The sequence below is a fragment of the Saccopteryx bilineata genome, chromosome 2 (genome assembly GCF_036850765.1).
Source record: "Saccopteryx bilineata isolate mSacBil1 chromosome 2, mSacBil1_pri_phased_curated, whole genome shotgun sequence".
NCBI lineage: Eukaryota > Metazoa > Chordata > Mammalia > Chiroptera > Emballonuridae > Saccopteryx > Saccopteryx bilineata.
This window is the reverse complement of record NC_089491.1, coordinates 394,766,212-394,786,969: the sequence shown is the minus strand read 5'-3', so window position 1 is coordinate 394,786,969 and position 20,758 is coordinate 394,766,212. Positions and strand designations below refer to the sequence as shown.

The window sequence follows — 20,758 nt, the reverse complement described above, 5'->3', positions numbered from 1 at the left end:
CAGTTAGAAAATTTTACTAATAACAGAGATACAAAAGTGGGCGGTAGGTATAAAAAGGTTGACTACCCCTGCTCTAACCTATTGAGCTCTCTGGTAAGAGCAAGCCATTGTCTTTTGGGAAAAAAAAGTACTAGAGAAAACGAGTTAATTTAAAAAATAAAATAATAATCTATCTGCTGTAGTAACAACACTAGAAGTCTTTTTTTGCTCTTGAGAGTCAGGGATGTAAACACTATTTCTAATTGTTTAGCACAAAGTGACCCCTTTCCTAACATGCACTCTTTCTTCTGCCATGGTAGCAGTCCAGACTGTGAAACCTGCTAAGCTCTGGGCGTCCAGAATTTATCTGAGCCTGGGTCACCACATACAAGCTAGGATATTTTGGTCACAAAACACCTCCCAGGGTATTTGTTTCTTCACTTGTAAATTTTCTCAGTTTTATAGCTGAGAACATGCATTGCTGAAGGACCAAGATTTAGGTCTCAGCTCTGCCTTCAAAGAAGCTGAGAATTTGGACCTTGCCATGATCAATCAAAACTGGGACCAAAGGCATTGCACTGCCAAATCCAGTGCTTGTCACAACTTATAATTATTTTATTTATGTATATTTTTCATTCCCTCTGTCTACCTCATGACAGCATAGTATTCATAAAGACAGAAAGTGAGTCTGTCTCATTCACTATAGGCAACCAGTGTCAAGCACAGTGCCTGGCACATAATAGAAATACAATAAGTGTTTATTGGAAGAGTGAATAAATACTCATTTATATACATATATAGATATACACAAATAACAGACACACATGGACACAGAGATATGCTTATGTGCAATGCACATCTATGCACACAGATGTACACACACCCAATCTACCTGGGTACATATAGAGAAATATAATAGGTACACAGAGAATATGGAAAGAAAATGTCATAATATTAACAGTAAATATCTCATTATGAAAAATTTGTTTTGTTTTTCTTATCATTTTTTAGCATTTTTGCAATAAGAGTATATTTTTTATAATAAAAAAGTTGGTAAAATTCAATATATTTGTCAAATCAAAGCACATCATATTTTATAATAAATTAAGGAGATTTAAATTTAAAAAGTTACAAATAAAGATAGTAGAACAGGAAGTCATTGAGTGCAGGGACATGAGTTCCTAGCACAGTGCCTGGTATAAGGTGGGCACTTCCAAAGGCTTTATGAGCTCGGCAGAAAGGAAAGATGGTAAACAAGATGAAAACAAGGGTGATAGAGAAATCCAGGGAGGGAAAGAGGAAGAGAGAAAGAAATAAAGAGAAAAACAAATCATAGCTAGAGAGAAAAAATGGGGGAGGAAAGAGAGAGATTCATCATAATTATACACATTCATATTCTTTGAGATCCTAAGTTTATGATAAAAGTTCTCCGTATTTACCAAGCATTCAGAAAATATTTTTACAGCATTAAAGAATACATGGAACTTACATGCTCCACAATGTTGAATTTCTTGAACTCCTGAACTTCCTGGATTTGATAAACATAATTAAGGGACAACTTGAAAATAATGTGCCTCTTTTTGTCCACCTGCAGGTTTACCTGTAGAATGGTAGCAAATGTCACAAATTGGCACTGTCATTCATGCAAGTTAGTGCTTATGGAATGAACAGAATGCTGGAGCTAGAGGAGAGTTTAGGTACCACGGAGTGATTTGATCCCTTTATTTTACAAATAGGGAACAGGAAGCCAAGAGATAAAAAGTGATTAACACAAGAGTTTCTGTTTCTGGTTTTACAAGTAAGAAGCTTGGAAGTTATGCCCATCCTCACAGGAGAAAAAAGCTATACAAGGTGAAAATAAAATACTCCTGGATGCAACAAGTAATTGAAGTCAGAGGGAAAACCAATGTCTCAATAATTGTATAGATATTTGACTATAAAGAATAAAAGCATATCAGAGCAGAAGTCTGTTGCTGCAGCCAATATCAGACTTTATTTAAGAACTCTCCAGTGGGTCCAAGATGGTGACCCATGTGGATGCTGAACTTGCACCCTCCCCCAAACCCATCCAATGTACCCCTTTACTTAGAACAATTCCTCCTGAAAGACAACTGAGAAACAAACAGCTTCTGCACAAGATAGAGAGAAAGAGAGAGAGGGTGCATAGAGAAGGCTGAGGAACCAGGAGAGTCTGCAGGAGGTGAAGAATCAGCTCGAGGACCAAAGAGACCAGTGAGCGCCACTGTTTACATCTCCCAGACATGTGAATACAAGACAGGAGCTCCATCCAGGCTCTATGGCCACCCGCAGGGCACTACAGCACATCCCCAGCCACATCTCCTGGAGCTAAACACAACAGAATCATGAGGGCAGCATAGCTTGTATAAAGACAGCTTTTCTTTCCAAATATCAATCCAGCAGGTAGGTATGGCAGGGTGACACTTTGCCATCTGAGCTGCATGTGCATATGGGGCTGCCCCACCTAGAGAGAGTGCAGAGCTAGCAAAACACTGGTACCAGCTGCAGGACTATATGATCCAGAGAAAGTGCAGAGATAGTGGGTCACTACTGGCATTACCCCTCCTAGAAAATGGGGAGCCAGCAAATGGGCTATGGTCTGCACACAGGACTGCCTGATCAGAGAAAGTGCAGAAATTGGGAGGTGCTGCTGCTCGCACTGGTTGGGCTGCTCTACCCAAAGAAAGCACAAAGCTAGCAAAACCTTGTGGCCCAGTGTGGAGTGAGGGGGGCAATGCTGTGCATGTGCACAGGGCTGCCAAGCCCGGAAAAGGTGAAGAATGAATAAATTAAGGCTGTGTGTGCACCCAGGCTACCCCACCAGGACAAAGGGTGGATCTAATGGGGGTGAGATACAAGAAAGCAATCAGGAAACCCAGTGTAGACCATGCTCTGACAACAGATAATTAAAACAGAACACGCAAAGCACACACCATGCAGCCTCTTTTACACCAGGAGCCCTGCCCAGATTAAATGGGCAACGAGGCTCACACACCCAGGTGGCCCATTCAGAACCCACTGAGGCCAGGTGACAGGACAGGCACTGCATGCACCTCCCCCCAACTACAACCAGCAGGCTGAAACTATTCAACACACAATGTAACAAAGACAACTTTTTCAAGACTGAGTGAGATGACTATTTCATTCTATTCAAAGGAACAAAACCAGAAAGTCAAACAAAATGGGGAGACAGAAGAATATATACCCCCAATGAAGGAACAAGAAAAAAACTCAGGGGAAATGTCCTAATTAAATGGAGATGGGTAATCTTTATTATATGTGGCTTAAGTGTCTGTCACCGATAGCTTATTGGTTGCTTGTGTAACTGTACTAGCCAATGGGGTGAAGTTGCCATGGCTGAACACAAATTGAGCGGGTCGGGGAAGGTGAACATTTGTTTGCATTGACAATCATCTGTTTTACATAAAAACTATGTCTTAACGTAATTTCTTTTAAGAATGCCTCCTAGAAAATACAGCACTGAAGAGGAGAGAAAAGGAGCTAAAGCTGCACAAAAACGGCTTTCTAGACAAAAAGAAACCACTGAGCAGAGAAAGACAAGGCTTACTTCAGTTGCAGAGCAAATGCATCTTTCTCAGCAAAATGAGACTGATGAGCATAGAGAAACAAGGCTTGCCTCAGATGCAAGACAATAAAGCCTGTCTCGACAAAATGAGTCCTTTGAACAAAGGCAGGAGAGAAATGCAAAAAAATGACAGAGTAATGCTGACCAAAATGCAAAAATGATGGAAAGATCTACACAAGAAATGTTGTGTACAAAGAGATCTTTGACATGTGAAATAACATTTTATTATTTAAATCAACTTTATTTATTGAGCTAGCGGTGGCTCTTAAGAAATGTACCGCCAGTGGTTTCCTTCATTGCACTCTACTTTAAGCAATTAAGCAAGTAGAAGGGGGAAACCCAGTGGGGCACTAAGCAAAGGGGCGTCCTCGCCACCTGCCCTGGGTAATTCAGTTTGAATTAGCAGACACCTTTGCACAAATCATTTTAATTACAATTTATAATATCTAGAACAGTGGTCATTTCTTATGACCACCGGGCTTTCTAGTTGGACAGATAAAGAATTCAAAGCAAACAGTTATAACGATGTTCGATAAACTTGAGAGTAGAATAGAGGAACTCAAGAGAGCGCCTGAACAACAAGGAAATGTAATAAGCTCATCCAGCTTGAGCGTGGGATCATAGACATGACCCCATGGCCTCTGGTTGAGCCCAAAGGTCACTAGCTTAAAGCCCAAGTGGTTGGCTTGAGCAAGGAGGTCACTGACTTGGCTGGAGTCCCTGGCCTGGCTGGTCCTTGCTTCCCTGGAGCTGGCCCCACGTGTTCCCTCTTGGGACACTCCAGCGCAAGCACACGCACATGCGAATGTGTGCCCGTGGGCCAAGCAGTCAGCCTCATCGCCATCTCCCGCTCAGGCACGTCGGGGCTGGGCCTGCGGGGTGGCCGGAGCACAGACATAGACGGGATTTTGTGTGGGGTGGGGGTGGGGCGCTGAGGGAGAGGTGGGCAGTGGGCTGGGGGAAGCCTGGGCCTGAGGAGCCCTGAGGAGCCACTGCGCCACCTCACCCACAGGTGTTGTAAATTACCAAAAGCTACAGAATCAATATTAATATTTTAATAGACTTAAAGAACAATTTATTAATTTGGGTTAAGGTGTGCAGAGAAATCCTGTGAATAATCTCTGTACTGTGTGATTGGCATAAAACCAGGATGGCCCTTGGCATTGTATTGTAAATGCAAAGGGAAGGAAACCATGGATTCCCTGACATTCCACCACAACTGTGGGGAAAGGGGTGAATGGCTAGCCAGGTGCAAGGAGAGAAAAGCCAAAATAAACCTTTTCTTATAGTAATGAGCCATTTATGGGCATTTTTCCCCATGAAAATTACCTCTCCTATGTGAATGCATGTAGTTAAGATGTGTGACTCTGGACAAAGAGATGGTGGATAAACATTAGAAAATATAGTAATGTCTTTTAATATGTAAAGAGACATCTTTCTATCATTGTGTAGACTTATAAATTTTGTTTTCTCCAAAATGATGTATGGCTTGCAAATTGAACGTGGTCCTATCATGTTAAAGGGCATATGACTATAACTAATAGTGGTAAAGGGCACCTAATTGCAATTTTTGCTTCTGTACTTCCCACTTGCAAAACTATAAAAACTAGGTAAAACAAAGGGCCAGCGCTCTCCCTCAGATTTCTTTCAAAGTTGCTGCTGCTTGGCTAAGCTCGAATGTAAAGCTTTGGTGTGAAATCGACGAATTTTGTTCATGTCTTCAATGTTTTGAGTCTCTCTGGATTAGGCTTAACAGACCAAGCAGGGTGAGTGGCATTTTCTGCTGGCTGCTGCGCAGTCACGTGGCCGTGTCTCCCCCTAGGACCCTGAAGACTTCAGGGACATCCGCGCCTACTTCTCCTGGGAGGGGTTTTTGCCTTGGGTGACGGGGAGAAGGCGTGCTGCCCCAACGTGGTGAGGAACCAGGACTCGCTGCTGCACACAGGTGACGGGGCATGGAAACCATGATGTGGGAACTGTGGGCGGCAGGCCCACCTGAGTGGGGGCTGCTCCTTCAAGTGATTCACTTTGGGGACCAGGATTTTGTTCCTCCCAAGGTCTTAAAGCCCCTCTAACTGCTTTTATGGTTTACTGCTTGTAGGTCACCAAAACCCTGGTGGTGGACACTGAGGACTCGCATGAAGAATGGACTAGGAGGCAACAAGGTGAGGGGCCACAGGCATGGCGCTGCCCTTTTGAAACTGACAATGGTCAGGTCCCAGTGTCTCAACAGCTAACAAGGGACAGAGCTTGCATTTAGCAAACAAGCGCGATGGAAACAGTGCATTGTGCAGTAAGGGGCGATTTGCTACACTGCTTCCATGCGTAAATAATTACACATATTTATAGATGTGTTCATGAGCAGGAATGGTATAGAAGTATAAAATTAGCACATAAGAAATAACTCATTCAGAGCACTTGTCATCACAAGAGGAGGAGGAAGGTCTGGCCGATGAGCAGTGCTTCAGAACAGGGCTGTCTGGGCAGTACCGGCCACATTGCACATGGGAAAGGATTAAACATGGTGATTAAGGGAGCTGGGGTTGTGAGCCAGGGACCATTGTATCAGGCCCTGTGTCAGACATCTCTTCAATGTGTCTGGAAAACACTCTAGTTAAAAATTGGGTAAGAGAAAATCATTTGTAGATTTCAGTTCCTCTGAGTCCTCTAGAAAGGCTAATTAGTATGACCTAGGTATGTGGGGTGGACTTTGGATAGGCCTGGATTTAAGCTCTACTAAATTCAGAGTGAATTTAACACTGAAGATTTGGGCAAATCTTACAAATTCTCTGAGCTCTTGAATACTAACGAGTAAGGTAAAGATACATGCATATATTCTTTGAAAGTGTTGAATTCAATTTATTTATTTGCATATGTATTTGTTTATATTTTAGGTAAGATGAGGGGAGATAGTGAGGCTGACACTCATATGCATTCTTACAAGAATCTACCCCAATTTCTGAATACTGAGCTGGTTTTTAGCACCTCAGAATGATGTGCTCCAACTAACCAAGCTTTCTCAGTGCCCAGGGCCAATGCTAGAAACAATTGAGCTGCTGGCTGCAGAAAAGAAAGAAAGAGAGAACTGGGAGAGGGAGGGGTGGACAAGGAGATGGTTGCTTCTCTTATGTACCCTGACCGGAATCACACCCGGGACATACAATGGGCAAACACTCTATCCACTGAGCCACAGTCTAGGACTTAAATTCAATATAAAAAAACTGACATTTTCATGTTGTCCAATAAATACACCCCTGATACTAGCAACCATACCCTGTTGGTGTTGTATACTAGGCCTTTCCTTAATACCTTACGTATACTGTGCCCTAAATATATATTTTATGAATAACTAAAAGTTGGGAAATTAAACCTCATAATGGGAAGATCTAGAAACAAAGTTTGAATTGACCATCTGTAGTCAGTGTAGAGGTTTACTATTATAGAGAATTTCTGAGCCAATAGTTGATAAAAGAAAATACCAGAGTGCAAAGAAGGATGAATGATAATTTGATGGGAGGACATTATGTGCTTTTTGACAAAATAGGGACTAACACTCCAGACTTCACCAAACTTACTCTTCTCCAACTTAGAACTCAGGAGAAAGGAGACTGAAGTAAAGATGTATAGCCTACAAGAAAGGAAAGGCCAAGTGCACCAAGAGGTCAGCGAACCCCAGGATGATGACTACCTCTGTAAGTGACTCTCACAAAGCATGTTATCTGTTCATACAATAATTTCATCTGGTCATTCGGTCATTAGAGAATTCCATTCCCCTATGGATCTACACTACAGAATTGAGGCTCAATGATGTGAGTGCCTGCACTCCCTTTGAAGCTCTATATGACCAGGAACATGCACTAAACCTTCCCTAATCCCTGTTGCTCTCACCCCCAGATTGTGAGAAGTGTCAGAACTACTTCATTGACAGTTGTGATGTGCATGGGCCTCCTACATTTGTAAAAGACAGTGCAGTGGATAAGGGGCATCTGAACCACACAGCCCTCACTCTGCCCCCTGGGTTGAGAATCAGACCATTGGGCATTCCTGAAGCTGATCTTGGAGTGTGGAATGAGGCATCTGCTCTGCCAGTGGGTCTGCACTTTGGCCCTTATAAGGGCCAGATCACAGAAGATGAAGAGGCAGGCAACAACGGATACTCCTGGCTGGTGAGAAGTATTTACCTCTTCCCCTGTCTTGTGACTTCCCACATCCCTCCCATAGCTTGGTGAGACCTGACCTTCTACATACTAGGACATGGATGGAGACAATATGGTTATCTCTGGGTACTGAGTGGACTTTGTAGACCATGGAGCTCCTGTTGAGGATCACAGGTTAAGTGGGAGCAAAGTGGTACAGACACAAAGGAATGCCTCCTTGCAGCCCTAAGTGGACAGGTCAACTCAGATGTAATGAGTAAAGAAAGTATCATGTGGTCACGAGTAGCAATGCATGCAAACTGAAAGAGCTTTGTTGACAGTAGAGAAATTACCTCCACATCCAAAAAAAGCCTTTATATTTTTTTCCTGAAATGCAGATCACCAAAGGGAGAAACTGCCATGAGTACGTGAATGCAAAGGATGAATCCTGGGCCAACTGGATGAGGTAAGGCCAAGAAGTTTCAGGGAGTCATGGAGAACACTCATCCCTCTCAGGCCCATACATCTTACCTTCTCATCATGGTCTCAAAAAAAGAGATAAAAATATAGCATATGTCCTGAAAATATAAATCTCTATGCTAGACAAAATTTAGGCACTGGAAAAAAATTTTGAGATCCTGGATTACACTTTAATTGATCTAATGAACATTATTTAAGCAAGTTTTTACTATATTCCAGTTTAGAGTAAGGTATTCATTATTAAAACATTATATAACCCATCTTCTTATGGAGGATGAATTGCAGACAGAGTAAAACAATTGATTTTAAAAATGTGTAACTATAATTTTCCTATTTTTTGAGAAGTGCATAGTGCCAGTCCCTCAGTGGTCTCCCTCAATTCTCTGTTTCTCTTTTTTTTCTCCTCTTGCTCTTTCAAAGCAAGAGGTATTTAGATGAAAAAGAGATAAAGGCCCTGGCCGGTTGGTTCAGTGGTAGAGCATCGGCCTGGCGTGCAGGAGTCCTGGGTTTGATTCCCGGCCAGGGCACACAGGAGAAGTGCCCTACTGCTTATCCACCCCTCTCCCTCTCCTTCCTCTCTGTCTCTCACTTCCCCTCCTGCAGCCAAGGCTCCATTGGAGCAAAGATGGCCTGGGTGCTGGGGATGGCTCTGTGGCCTCTGCCTTAGGCGCTAGAATGGCTCTGGATGCAACAGAGCAATGCCCAGAGGGGCAGAACATCGCCCCCTGGTGGGCATGCCGGGTGGATCCCATGTGGGCGCATGCGGGAGTCTGTCTGACTGCCTCCCCGTTTCCAGCTTCGGAAAAATGAAAAAAAAATTAAAAACCAAACAAACAAAAAAAGAGATAAAAATATAGCATATGTCCTGAAAATATAAATCTCTATGCTAGACAAAATTTAGGCACTGGAAAAAAATTTTGAGATCCTGGATTACACTTTAATTGATCTAATGAACATTATTTAAGCAAGTTTTTACTATATTCCAGTTTAGAGTAAGGTATTCATTATTAAAACATTATATAACCCATCTTCTTATGGAGGATGAATTGCAGACAGAGTAAAACAATTGATTTTAAAAATGTGTAACTATAATTTTCCTATTTTTTGAGAAGTGCACAGTGCCAGGATACCTAAACCAAGGATAGCCTAAACCTGTGAGGGCAGCAAATTATCCCAGCCTCACTTATAACTAGAACTGAGTTCTGAAGCCTGCAGAGCAATGATCATTCGCCACTTTCCTAGGGGCTCTTTTACCAGAGGCTACAGAATGTGAATAAGCTATTATTGCTCTGAATGATTTTGATAAGATAAAGAGACCTCCAAGTTCTGATCAGTTGGCTCAGCGGTAGAGCATCAGCCCAATCATGGAAGTCCAGGGTTTGATTCCCAGCCAGGGCACACAGAAGTGCTCATCTGCTTCTCTACCCTTCCTCCTCTCCTTCATCTCTTTCTCTTCTCTTCCCGCAGCCAAGGCTATATTGGAGCAATGTTGGCCTGAGCACTGAGGATGGCTCAATGGCCTCTGCCTCAGGTGCTAGAATGGCTTCAGTTGCAGCTGCACAATGCTGAGATGGGCTGAGTATCTCCCCCTGGTGGACATTCCAGGTAGATCCTGGTTGGCTGCATGCAGGAGTTTATCTATCTGCCTCCCCATTTCTCACTTCAGTGGGGCAGGGAGACCTCCAGTTTTTTGGGGAACCTGCGTGAGGCATCAAATGCTACCTAAATAAAATGTGAGAAGAATGGAGAAAGGCCTCTCAAAAAAGATGAACTTAGGCTGAGTATTGAATGATGTGAACTAATCTAGACACAGAGTCCTACATCAAGTATCAAGTTCTGTGATATAAACAGGACCTGAGTTAGTTTAGAGAAGTTAGAGGTCACTGGGTTTTATGGCCAATCAGGGTGGAGGTTACATCTAAAATTGGCTTTGGAAAATGGTATTAGGCAGGATGAGCACCGTAAGCAGGACCTGAAGATAGAAAGTAGTATGACATTGTGACAGGCTCAGACATTGAACAGAAGGTTCTCCGGGAGCACTGTGGGAGTGGGTGACATCAGAGCCTGAGTGTCAGGTTCAGAGCTGGACATGGATCTGAGAGGTAGTAGAAACTCATCATCTGTGGGTTTCTTTTCTCTAACCTGCCTCAATCTTAGGTATGTGAACTGTGCCCGGGATGATGAAGAGCAGAACCTGGTGGCCTTTCAGTATCACAGGCAGATTTTCTATCGAACCTGCCAGCTCATCAAGACAGACTGTGAGCTGCTAGTCTGGTATGGTGACGAGTATGGCCAGAAGCTGGGCATCAACTACAGAAGCAAGCAGAAGAGAGAGCTCTCAGCAGCTAGAGGTGGGCACAACCATTCTTCAAAATGGAAAGAAAAAAGAGAACTCACCTTAGAAATGTTCATGGTATACTCTAAAGTCAGTAAGATTTTGAATCAGATGGTTCAGAAATTAAGGATTCATTTCATCTGCCTTTGATACTTAGGAGAAATTTTTATATTTTTTAGTTTTTTTAATTTTTTTTCTTTTTATTTTAATTTAATTAATTACATATATTCTAGGGTGACCCCGAATGCATCTCCCCTCCCCCCATTCCCCTCAACATCTCCCTTGTCCCCCTCCCGGCAGCACCCTCCCCCCTTTCCTTCAGGTTTATCCCATCCTATCACCCCTTTCTCTGTCCTCTTTTCCTCTGGTTTCTTTGATCCCTCCTCTATCTCAATTCTGTTCCTCAGTTCTCATTATTCTTTGGATTCCTCAAATGAGTGAGGTCATATGATATTTTTCTTTCTCTGCCTGGCTTATTTCACTCAACAAAATAGTTTCGAGGTCCCTCCATATTGTTGCAAAAGGTAATATTTCATTTTTTTTCATAACTCCATGATATTCCATTGTATATATGTACCACAGCTTTTTAATCCACTCGTACACTGATGGACACTTGGGCTGTTTCCAGATCTTTGATATTCTGAACAATGCTGCCATAAACATTGGGGTGCATTTTTTTTTTAGTCGGTGATATGGTGTCCTTGGGATATATTCTTATAAGTGGGATGGCTAGGTCAAAGGGCAGGGCCATTTTTAATTTTTTGAGGAATCTCCATACTGTTTTTTTCCACAGTGGCTGCACCAGTCTGCATTCCCACCAGTAGTGCAGGAGGATGCCCCTTTCTTCATATCTTTGCCAGCACCTATCGTGTGTTGTTTTGTTAATGAGTGCCATTCTGATTGGTGTGAAGTGGTATCTCATTGTGGTTTTAATTTGCATTTCTTTAATGATTAGTGATGTTGAACATTTCTTTTATTTGTTTATTGGCCATCTGTATGTCCTCTTTGGAAAAGTGTATATTTATTTCTTGTGCCCATTTTTTTATTAGATAATGTTTGACTTTCTGGTGTTGAGTTTTACAAGTTCTTTATAAATTTTGGTTATTAATCTCTTATCAGATGTATTGTTGAATATGTTCTTCCATTGTGTGGTTTGTCTTTTTATTCTGTTCATATTGTCTTTAGCTCTGCAAAAGCATTTTAGTTTGATATAGCCTCATTTGTTTATCCTGTCTTTTATTTTATTTGCCTGTGGAGATAAATCAGCAAAGATATTGCTATGATAGATGTCGGTGAGCTTACTGCCTAAGTTTTCTTCTAGTATACTTATGGTTTCACAATTCACATTTAAGTCCTTTATTCATTTTGAGTTTATTTTTGTGAATGGTGTAAGTTGGTGGTCTAGTTTCATTTTTTTACAGGTAGTTCTCCAGTTTTCCCAATACCATTTGTTAAAGAGACTGTCTTTACTCCACTGTATGCTCTTACCTCCTTTGTCAAATATCAATTGTCCATAAAAATGTGGGTTTATTTTTGAGTTCTCTGTTCTCTTCCATTGATCTATATGGCTGTTCTTATGCCAGTATCAAGCTGTTTTGGGTACAATGGCCTTGTAGTATAACTTGATATCAGAAAGTGTGATACCTCCCACTTTATTCTTCTTTTTCAAGATTGCTGAGGTTATTCATGTTCTTTTTTGATCTCATATAAATTTTTGGATATGTGTTCTATATCTTTGAAGTATGTCATTGGTATTTTAATTGGTATTGCATTGAATTTATAAATTGCTTTGGGTAATATAGACATTTTAATTATGTTTATTCTTCCTAACCATGAGCACAGTATATGCTTCCACTTGTTTGTGTCTTTCTTGATTTCTTTTATCAATGTTTTATAATTTTCTGAGTACAAGTCTTTAACCTCCTTGGTTAAATTTACTCCTAGGTACTTTAGTTTTTTGGTTACGATAGTGAAGGGGATTGTTTCCTTAATTTCTCTTTGTGACAGTTTATTGTTCATGTATAAAAATACCTCTGATTTCTGTGTATTAATTTTATATCCTGCCATCTTGTAGAATTTGTTTATTACATCCAGTCATTTTTTGACTGAGACTTTAGGGTTTTCTATATACAGTATCATATCATCTGCCAATAATGATAGTGTTACTTCTTCTTTTCCAATTTGGATGCCTTTTATTTCTTCTTGTCTGATTGCTGTAGCTAGGACTTCCAGTACTATGTTGAATAAGAGTGGTGAAAGGGGGCACCCCTGCCTTGTTCCTGATTTTAGGGGAAAATTGCTTTTAATTTTTATCCATTAATTATAATGTTGGCTGTGGGTTTGTCAGAAATGGCCTTTATCATATTGAAGTATGTTCCCTGTATTCCCACTTTGCTAAGAGTTTTGATCATAAATGGGTGCTGGATTTTATCAAATGCTTTTTCTGCATTGATTGAAATTATTATGTGGTTTTTCTCCTTCCTTTTTTTAATGTGGTGAATCGCATTAATTGATTTAAGAATGTTGTTACCATCCTTGCCTCCCCAGAATAAATCCCACTTGATCATGATGTATGATTTTTTTCAGTATTGCTGGATCTGGTTTGCTAATATTTTGTTGAGGATTTTAGCATCTGAATTCATCAGGCTTATTGGCTTATAATTTTCTTTCTTTGTGTTGTCTTTGCCTGGTTTTGGAATCAGAATTATGCTCGCCTCATAAAAGAAACTTAAAAGTGTTTCTTCCTCCTGAATTTTTTGAAATAGCTTGAGAAGGATAGGAGTTAATTTTTTTTAAATATTTGATAAAAGTTCACCAGTGAAGCCATCGGCCCAGGAGTTTTGTTTTTTCGGAGCTGTTTGATCTCTTTTGTTGTAATCAGTGTTTTTAGGTTTTCTGATTCTTCCAGATTGATTTTTAGAAGATTATATGTTTCAAGGAATTTGTCCATTTTACCTAGGTGGTTTAATATTTTGGCATACAGTTCTTTATAGTGTTTCTTTAAAATATCTTGTATTTTTGTTGTGTCAGTTGTTATTTCTCCACTCTCATTTCTAATTTTATTTATTTGAGTTTTCTCTCTTCCTTTCTTGGTGAATCTTGTTAAACATTCATTAATCTTGTTTATCCTTTCAAAGAACCAGCTCTTGGTTTCATTGATCCTCTGTATTTTTTCTGTAGCTTCTATGTCATTTATTTCTGCTCTGATCTTTATTATTTTCTTCCTTTTACTACCTCTGGGCCTTACTTGCTGTTCTTTTTCTAGTTCTTTTAGATGAAGGGTAAGGTTGTTTATTTGAGCTTTTGCAAGCTTCTTAAGAAATGCCTGTAGTGCTGTGAACTTCCCTCTCAAGACTGCTTTGGCTGTGTCCCATAAATTTTGAGTTGTTGTTTGCTCATTATTATTTATTTCTAGGAATTTTTTTTATTTCTTCTTTGATTTCATTGTTAACCCACTCGTTACTTAATAACATGCTGTTTAGTTTCCATGTGTTTGAGTATTTTTCAGTTTTTTTGTTGTGGTTGATTTCTAGTTTCATGTCATTGTGATCAGAGAAAATGCTTGATATGATTTCAATCTTCTTAAATTTGTTGAGACTGCTTTTATGTTCTAACATGTGGTCTGTCTTAGAGAATGTACCATAAGCACTGAAAAGAATGTATATTCTGCTGCTTTAGGGTGAAAGGTTCTGTAGATATCTATTAAATCGAGTTGATCTAGTTTGTCCTTTAAGTCTGCTGTTTCTTTGTTAATTTTCTTTCTTGAGGATCTATCTAGTGATGTTAGTGGGTTATTGAAATCTCTTATTATTATAGCATTGCTGTTGATCTTGCCCTTTATATCCATCAAAGTCTGCTTTATATACTTAGGTGCTCCTATGTTAGATGCATAGATATTTATTATGGTTATATCTTCCTGTTGGATTGCTCCCTTTATCATTATGTAGTGCACTTCTTTATCTCTTACTATAGTCTTTGTTTTAAAGTCCAATTTGTCTGATATTAGTATTGCTACCCCAGCTTTTTTTTTCATTTCCATTTGCATGAAATATTTTTTTCCATCCTTTTACCTTCAATCTATGTGTGTCTTTTGTTCTAAGGTGTGTCTCTTGTAGATAGCTTATGTATGGGTCCTGTTTTCTTATCCACGCAGCTACCCTATGTCTTTTGATTGGATCATTTATTCCATTTACATTTAAGGTTATTATTGATATGTAGTTGTTTATTGCCATTTTCTTATTTAAAGGTGTATTCCCTTTATTTGCTATATTCTTTTCCAACTTTGATCTGTTTACAACAGCCCCCTTAACATTTCTTGCAGCATTGGTTTGGTTGTAATGAATTCCTTGAGTTGTTTTTTGTCTGGGAAGCTTTTTATTCCTCCTTCGATTTTAAATGATAGCCTTGCTGGATAAAGTAGTCTTGGTTGTAGGTTCTTGTTCTGCATTACTTTGAATATTTCTTGCCATTCCCTTCTGGCCTCAAGTGTTTCTGTTGAGAAGTCGGATGTCATTCTTATGGGGGCTCCTTTGTAGGTTATAGTCTTTTTTTTCTCTAGCAGCTTTTAATATTTTCTCTTTATCTCTTAACTTTGGTATTTTAATTATGATGTGTCTTGGTGTAGGTCTTTTGGGGTTTCTCTTTAATGGAGTTCTCTGTGCTTCTTGAACTTGTGAAATTATTCCTTGCATCAATTTAGGGAGATTTTCAGCTATGACTTTGTTGAATATAGTTTCTATCCCTTGTTCTTTCTCTTCTTCTCAATGAACCCCTATAATGCAGATGTTATTTCTCTTCATGTTATCACAGAGCTCTCTTAGAGTTACCTCAGACTTTTTGAGTCTCTTTTTTCTGCTCTGCTTCCATGCCTTTATTTATCATGTTTTCTAACTTGCTGATTCGATCCTCAGCTTCATCCATTCTGCTTTTAATTCCTTTTATTGTGGTCTTTATTTCTGATATTGTACTTGTCACCTCTGACTGATTTTTAAAAAATATTTCAATGTCCTTTTTTATACTTGCTATCTCTTTCCTTAGGTGTTTGTAATGACCTTAGAACAACATCCATTGTTGTTCTAAGATTCCTAGCATCCTACCAATCATTATTCTAAAATCTGTATCCAGCAGTTTGGTTATTTCCATATCACACAGTTTCTTTTCTGGAGATTTCTCTTGTGGTTTTATTTGGATTGCACTTTTCTGTCTTCTCATTATGTCTGTGTGTTTGGGTGTGTTTTTTGTAGGGCTGTTTGAGTCTAGGTTTGGTGTTGTCTGCCTCCGACTTTTATTTGTGTTATTCCTAGGTCTTCTTGGGTTGTTATCAGCTGTCGTTTGTAATCCACTGTCAGGTTTGGCTTTTCTAGTTGAGCCATTTTGAAGTCTTGATTTGTTTGTTTTCTTCTGAGTTATCTCAGTGGTAGTCTTGTTTACTGATCTCAGCAGGGGGCTTATTTGAAACTGTATCCAGGAATGTGGTGGATGTAACCTGAGACTCTGAAGGCCTGATCTGCCCGTTACTCTCTCTCTGGGGTCAGGGTGTTTTCTCAGGTTCAGTAGGGGAGGTGTATCTCAGATCTCCATGGAGATCTGGGTTACTGCCCCTCCTCCCCACTTCTTGTTTTCAGCTTTGTCTTCCTGTGTTGATTGGAGCTGGAGAGATATCTTGAGATGGGTGACCCAGAACCACTTGTTTTGTTTTATGTGGAAGGGTAAACCTCTCCCCCAGCTACAGCCTACTCCAGCACTGAATGAGTCAGCTTCTCAGGTCCTCCTATGCATTCCTATGCCAGTCACTGTCTGTCACTCTTCCCTCTTTCCTTTTGGAAGATAAGGCAGCCCTTTCAACACACCTCATTCCCAGGTCCCAGGCAAGTGGCTGTGAGCTATATTTACTACTCTTTTCCTTGGAATGAGAACCCTTCTGTGCTCTCAGCCTCACAATCCCTTTGTTCCCTTAAACAGGGGAGACTCACCGTTCCTTGGTACTTCCTACCAGGCACAGTGTGGCTTGTTCTTTGCTCCTTAGTTTTTAGAGCTGTTCTTGTGGTTTTTAAACCAGATTTGGTTTTTCACACTGATCTTAAATTAATTTGTAATCCAGTTTGGTGGTGTGAGCTGGGAGTCTGTGCATTTGCCTACTTTGCTGCGATCTTCAGGTCTCTCTAGGACAAATATTTCTTGACAAGCCAAACATTTCCTAAGCCCTTTTGATTCTGTTTGTTCACTGCTCCTGCCATTCCCCAGGCACCAGGTGAAATAAAAAACTGCCATTAACCAATAAGCAAGGAACATGATAGCCTTTTAACACCACACTAAACTTAGTTTTCTATGATGATAGAAAAAATTAAAAATTTTTAATTTTTTTTTAAGTGAGAGGAAGAAAGATAAATTCCTTAATGTGCCCCAACCAGGATCCACCCAGCAACCCAAGTCTGAAGTCCATGCTCAGACTAGCTGAGTTATCCTCAGCACCTGAGTTCAACACTTGAACCAACTAAACTATCGAGCTGGTGATCGAACCAATCAAGCAACTGGCTGTGGGAGGGGAAGAGAGAGAGAAGGGGAAGATGAAGGGGAAGAGAAGCAGATAGTCACTTTTCATTTGTGCCCTGACCGGATTTTGAAACTGGGATGTCCACATGCTGGGCCAACACTCTATCCACTGGGAAAACTAGCATGGGCCTGTTTTCTGAGGGCACCTCTGTCTAGCATATAGGGTAACAGCAGAGGTCCAATAGATACCCAGAAGTCTGCAATGCAGTGCTGTGATCTGAGCTGAGATACTGGAAACCTTCCTGAGTGAGGTGGGATGATGGTGCTGTTCTTGGCTATAGCGTGTCTTATTCTTTAAGTTTTGCTTTGTTAATTTTGGAGAATACAGTTCAGTGGGAATCCTCTCAGAGATTACTTTATCTCCAAGTGAAAGAGGATTATGAATTAGCTGGAGAGGGATTGAAGTCAGGCATGTAAGAAGTATGATTGGGGGACCTGGCTGGTTAGCTCAGTTGGTTAGAGCTCCAACCTGTAATACCAAGGTCAGGGCACATACAAGAAATGACCAATGACTGCATGTCTAGGTAGAACAATGAATAAATGCCTCTCTCTTTTTTTATCTTTTTTATTCTTCTCCTCTTCTTATTCTTCTTCTTCATCCTCCTCTTTTTGTCCTCAAAAAGCAATCAATTTTTTAAAAGTATGGCTAGGAAAATATTTTGAAAAAAACTTTCCATTGTATATAAAATGGTCTGATACTGAATAAAATCAAGTATGAATATTTGATGTGAAGCTTGAGGAAAAACATATTGTCAGTTTATCATCTGTCGGAAACAATGATGGAAGCAATTTCTAGTTGGGGTCAGTAGTCTATAAAGAACTGTGCTAAAAGCTACATGTATATAGGAAATGTCAGCATTGGTCCACCCATACAAAGAGTGAAACAGCCCCTGATTCTACTTGACAGTCCCTCATCTGGCAATACATAGAAAGGACCCTTGATATTGGCTTTCTGAATTTCTAAAGTAGATATAGTACATAAACACGAAAAGAGAAAACAGACTGTAAAAAAACACTTTGTAGGAGACAGAGATTACATTGTCAACTTCATAATAATGACTCGTGGGACAGGTCTAAACAAAACATATGACCCAGGCAGCCTTATAAACATCTGTCCTGACCAAAATTTTCTCTTTCAGCAGAACCACAGCCAGAGATACACCCATGTTCTTCCTTCTCTCTGGCCTTCTCCAGTCAGAAATTTCTCAGTCAACATGTGGGATGCAATTACCCCTCTGTTATTCTCCCAAGAACATCTATAAGAAAACACCTCCAATCAAAAGATCCCTACACAGAGGATGAAAATCAGCAGCAGCAACATACTGATACACACAACGAGGATGGCAAAGCTGAAGGTCAAAAGGTCAAAGAGAAGTACAAACATTTCATTAAAAGAAACAGGCCAAGGAGGATTTCAAGGGCCTTTTTCAAACCTCCCAAAGGACACATGGGAAGCTCTAGTGAGCAAGAGAGAATGATACAGAAAGCACTGAGCAGAGGCCAGAATGGGAATTTAGTGGACACAGAAAAACTGTCTATGAGAGTAGTAATGTCAACAAATGAAGCTATCAAGTATAGAAAATGTTTGCAAGGCTTTCATAATGGGTCACATCTCCTCAAAAACCAGAGAACACACTCAGGGGAGAACTATGTTTTCAGGGAGTGTGAACAACTCTTTTCCCTGAAGTCACATCTCATACAGCATAGAACACACTCAGGGGAGAAGCCCTATGTTTGCAGGGAGTGTGAACGAGGTTTTACACGAAAGTCACATCTCTTTACACACCAGAGAACACACTCAGGGGAGAAGCCCTATGTTTGCAGGGAGTGTGAGCAAGCCTTTTCACTGAAGTCCACTCTCCTCACACACCAGAGAACACACTCAGGGGAGAAGCCCTATGTTTGCAGGGAGTGTGAACGATGCTTTTCACAGAAGTCAAGTCTCTTTAGACATCAGAAGATACACTCAGGGGAGAAGCCCTATGTTTGCAGGGAGTGTGAACGAGGTTTTACACAAAAGTCACATCTCCTCAGACACCAGAGAACACACTCAGGGGAGAAGCCCTATGTTTGCAGGGAGTGTAAGCGACGCTTTACAGAAAAGTTAAATCTCATCACACACCAGAGAACACACTCAGGGGAGAAGCCCTATGTTTGCAAGGAGTGTGAACAAGGATTGTCACAGAAGTCAACTCTTTTCAAGACACACTCAGGGGAGAAGCCCTATGTTTGCAGGGAGTGTGAACGAGGTTTTACACGAAAGTCACATCTCTTTACACACCAGAGAACACACTCAGGGGAGAAGCCCTATGTTTGCAGGGAGTGTGAGCGAGCCTTTTCACTGAAGTCCACTCTCCTCACACACCAGAGAACACACTCAGGGAAGAAGCCCTATGTTTGCAGGGAGTGTGAACGAGGCTTTACACGAAAGTCAGTTCTCTTAGTACACCAGAGGACACACTCAGGGGAGAAGCCCTATGTTTGCAGGGAGTGTAAGCGACGCTTTACAGAAAAGTCAAATCTCCTCAGACACCAGAGGATACACTCAGGTGAGAAGCCCTATGTTTGCAGGGAGTGTGAGCGAGGCTTTACACAAAAATCACTTCTCATCACGCACCAGAGAACACACTCAGGGGAGAAGCCCTATGTTTGCAGGGAATGTGAACGAGGTTTTACACGAAAGTCAAATCTCATCACACACCAGAGAACACACTCAGGGGAGAAGCCCTATGTTTGCAGGGAATGTGAACGAGGTTTTACACAAAAGTCACATCTCTTTACACACCAGAGAACACACTCAGGGGAGAAGCCCTATGTTTGCAAGGAGTGTGAGCGATGCTTTTCACAGGAGTCAAGTCTCTTCAGACATCAGAGGATACACTCAGGGGAGAAGCCCTATGTTTGCAGGGAGTGAGAGTGAGGGTTTTACAGAAGTAAACTCTCCTCAGACAACAGAGGACATACTGAAGTGAGAAGCCCTTTGTTTGCAAGGAGAGTGAGTGAATCATTAGCAATAATTTTTTCTAATTTTTTTTTATTATTCATTATAGAGAGGAGAGAGAAGGGGAGAGAGAGAGAGGAGAGAAAGAAGGGGGGAGGAGCTGGAAGCATCAACTCCCATATGTGCCTTGACCAGGGAAGCCCAGGGTTTCAAACCGGCGACCTCAGCATTTCCAGGTCGATGCTTTATCCACGGTGCCACCACAGGTCAGGCTGAATCATTAGCAATAAATTGTGTCTCCACATTCATAGCTCTTACCCAGGTCATACACCAGCACTGAGGGGACTTCATAGGAAGTTTACTGACCCCTTACCCTCATTAGATTGTAATTAGTACAGAAGTAACTAGTTAAACAACTTCACTCTCATGACAAAAGATGAGCTGGACAAATGGTTTCTCAAGTGATATGGGAATGTCAAAACCCATATTCTCCTGGTCTCTCACCTCCTGTTCTAATAAATCTTATCTTCATAAAACTATGATGCCCATATACCTCATTCTTCCCCCCCCCCCCCCTGCCGTCACTGAAAGCAAAGAGTTCCCAGAGGGCCATAGAGAACTCACACTGTCAAGCACAGAAACTCAACCCCTAAAAAACGTAGAAATCTGAAGGCCATTTACATAGGTTACTTCTCAGGGAGAGGGATTTGAGACACTCACCAGGAAAAGGG

The 20,758-nt window shown here is 40.9% G+C and overlaps 1 protein-coding gene across 1 annotated transcript in view; it reads left to right on the top strand.

Annotated features, from left to right (window-relative positions):
- Positions 1-20,000, top strand: part of LOC136322700 (histone-lysine N-methyltransferase PRDM9-like) — a 40,398-nt gene extending 20,398 nt beyond the window's left edge. The window contains exons 4-11 of the mRNA XM_066254593.1: positions 5,685-5,748; positions 7,174-7,275; positions 7,478-7,749; positions 8,118-8,185; positions 10,357-10,550; positions 18,226-18,696; positions 18,859-19,249; positions 19,322-20,000. Coding sequence (XP_066110690.1) covers positions 5,685-5,748; positions 7,174-7,275; positions 7,478-7,749; positions 8,118-8,185; positions 10,357-10,550; positions 18,226-18,696; positions 18,859-19,249; positions 19,322-20,000 — 2,241 coding nt within the window. The remainder of the gene's footprint in view (positions 1-5,684; positions 5,749-7,173; positions 7,276-7,477; positions 7,750-8,117; positions 8,186-10,356; positions 10,551-18,225; positions 18,697-18,858; positions 19,250-19,321) is intronic.
- Positions 20,001-20,758: the final 758 nt, after the last annotated feature.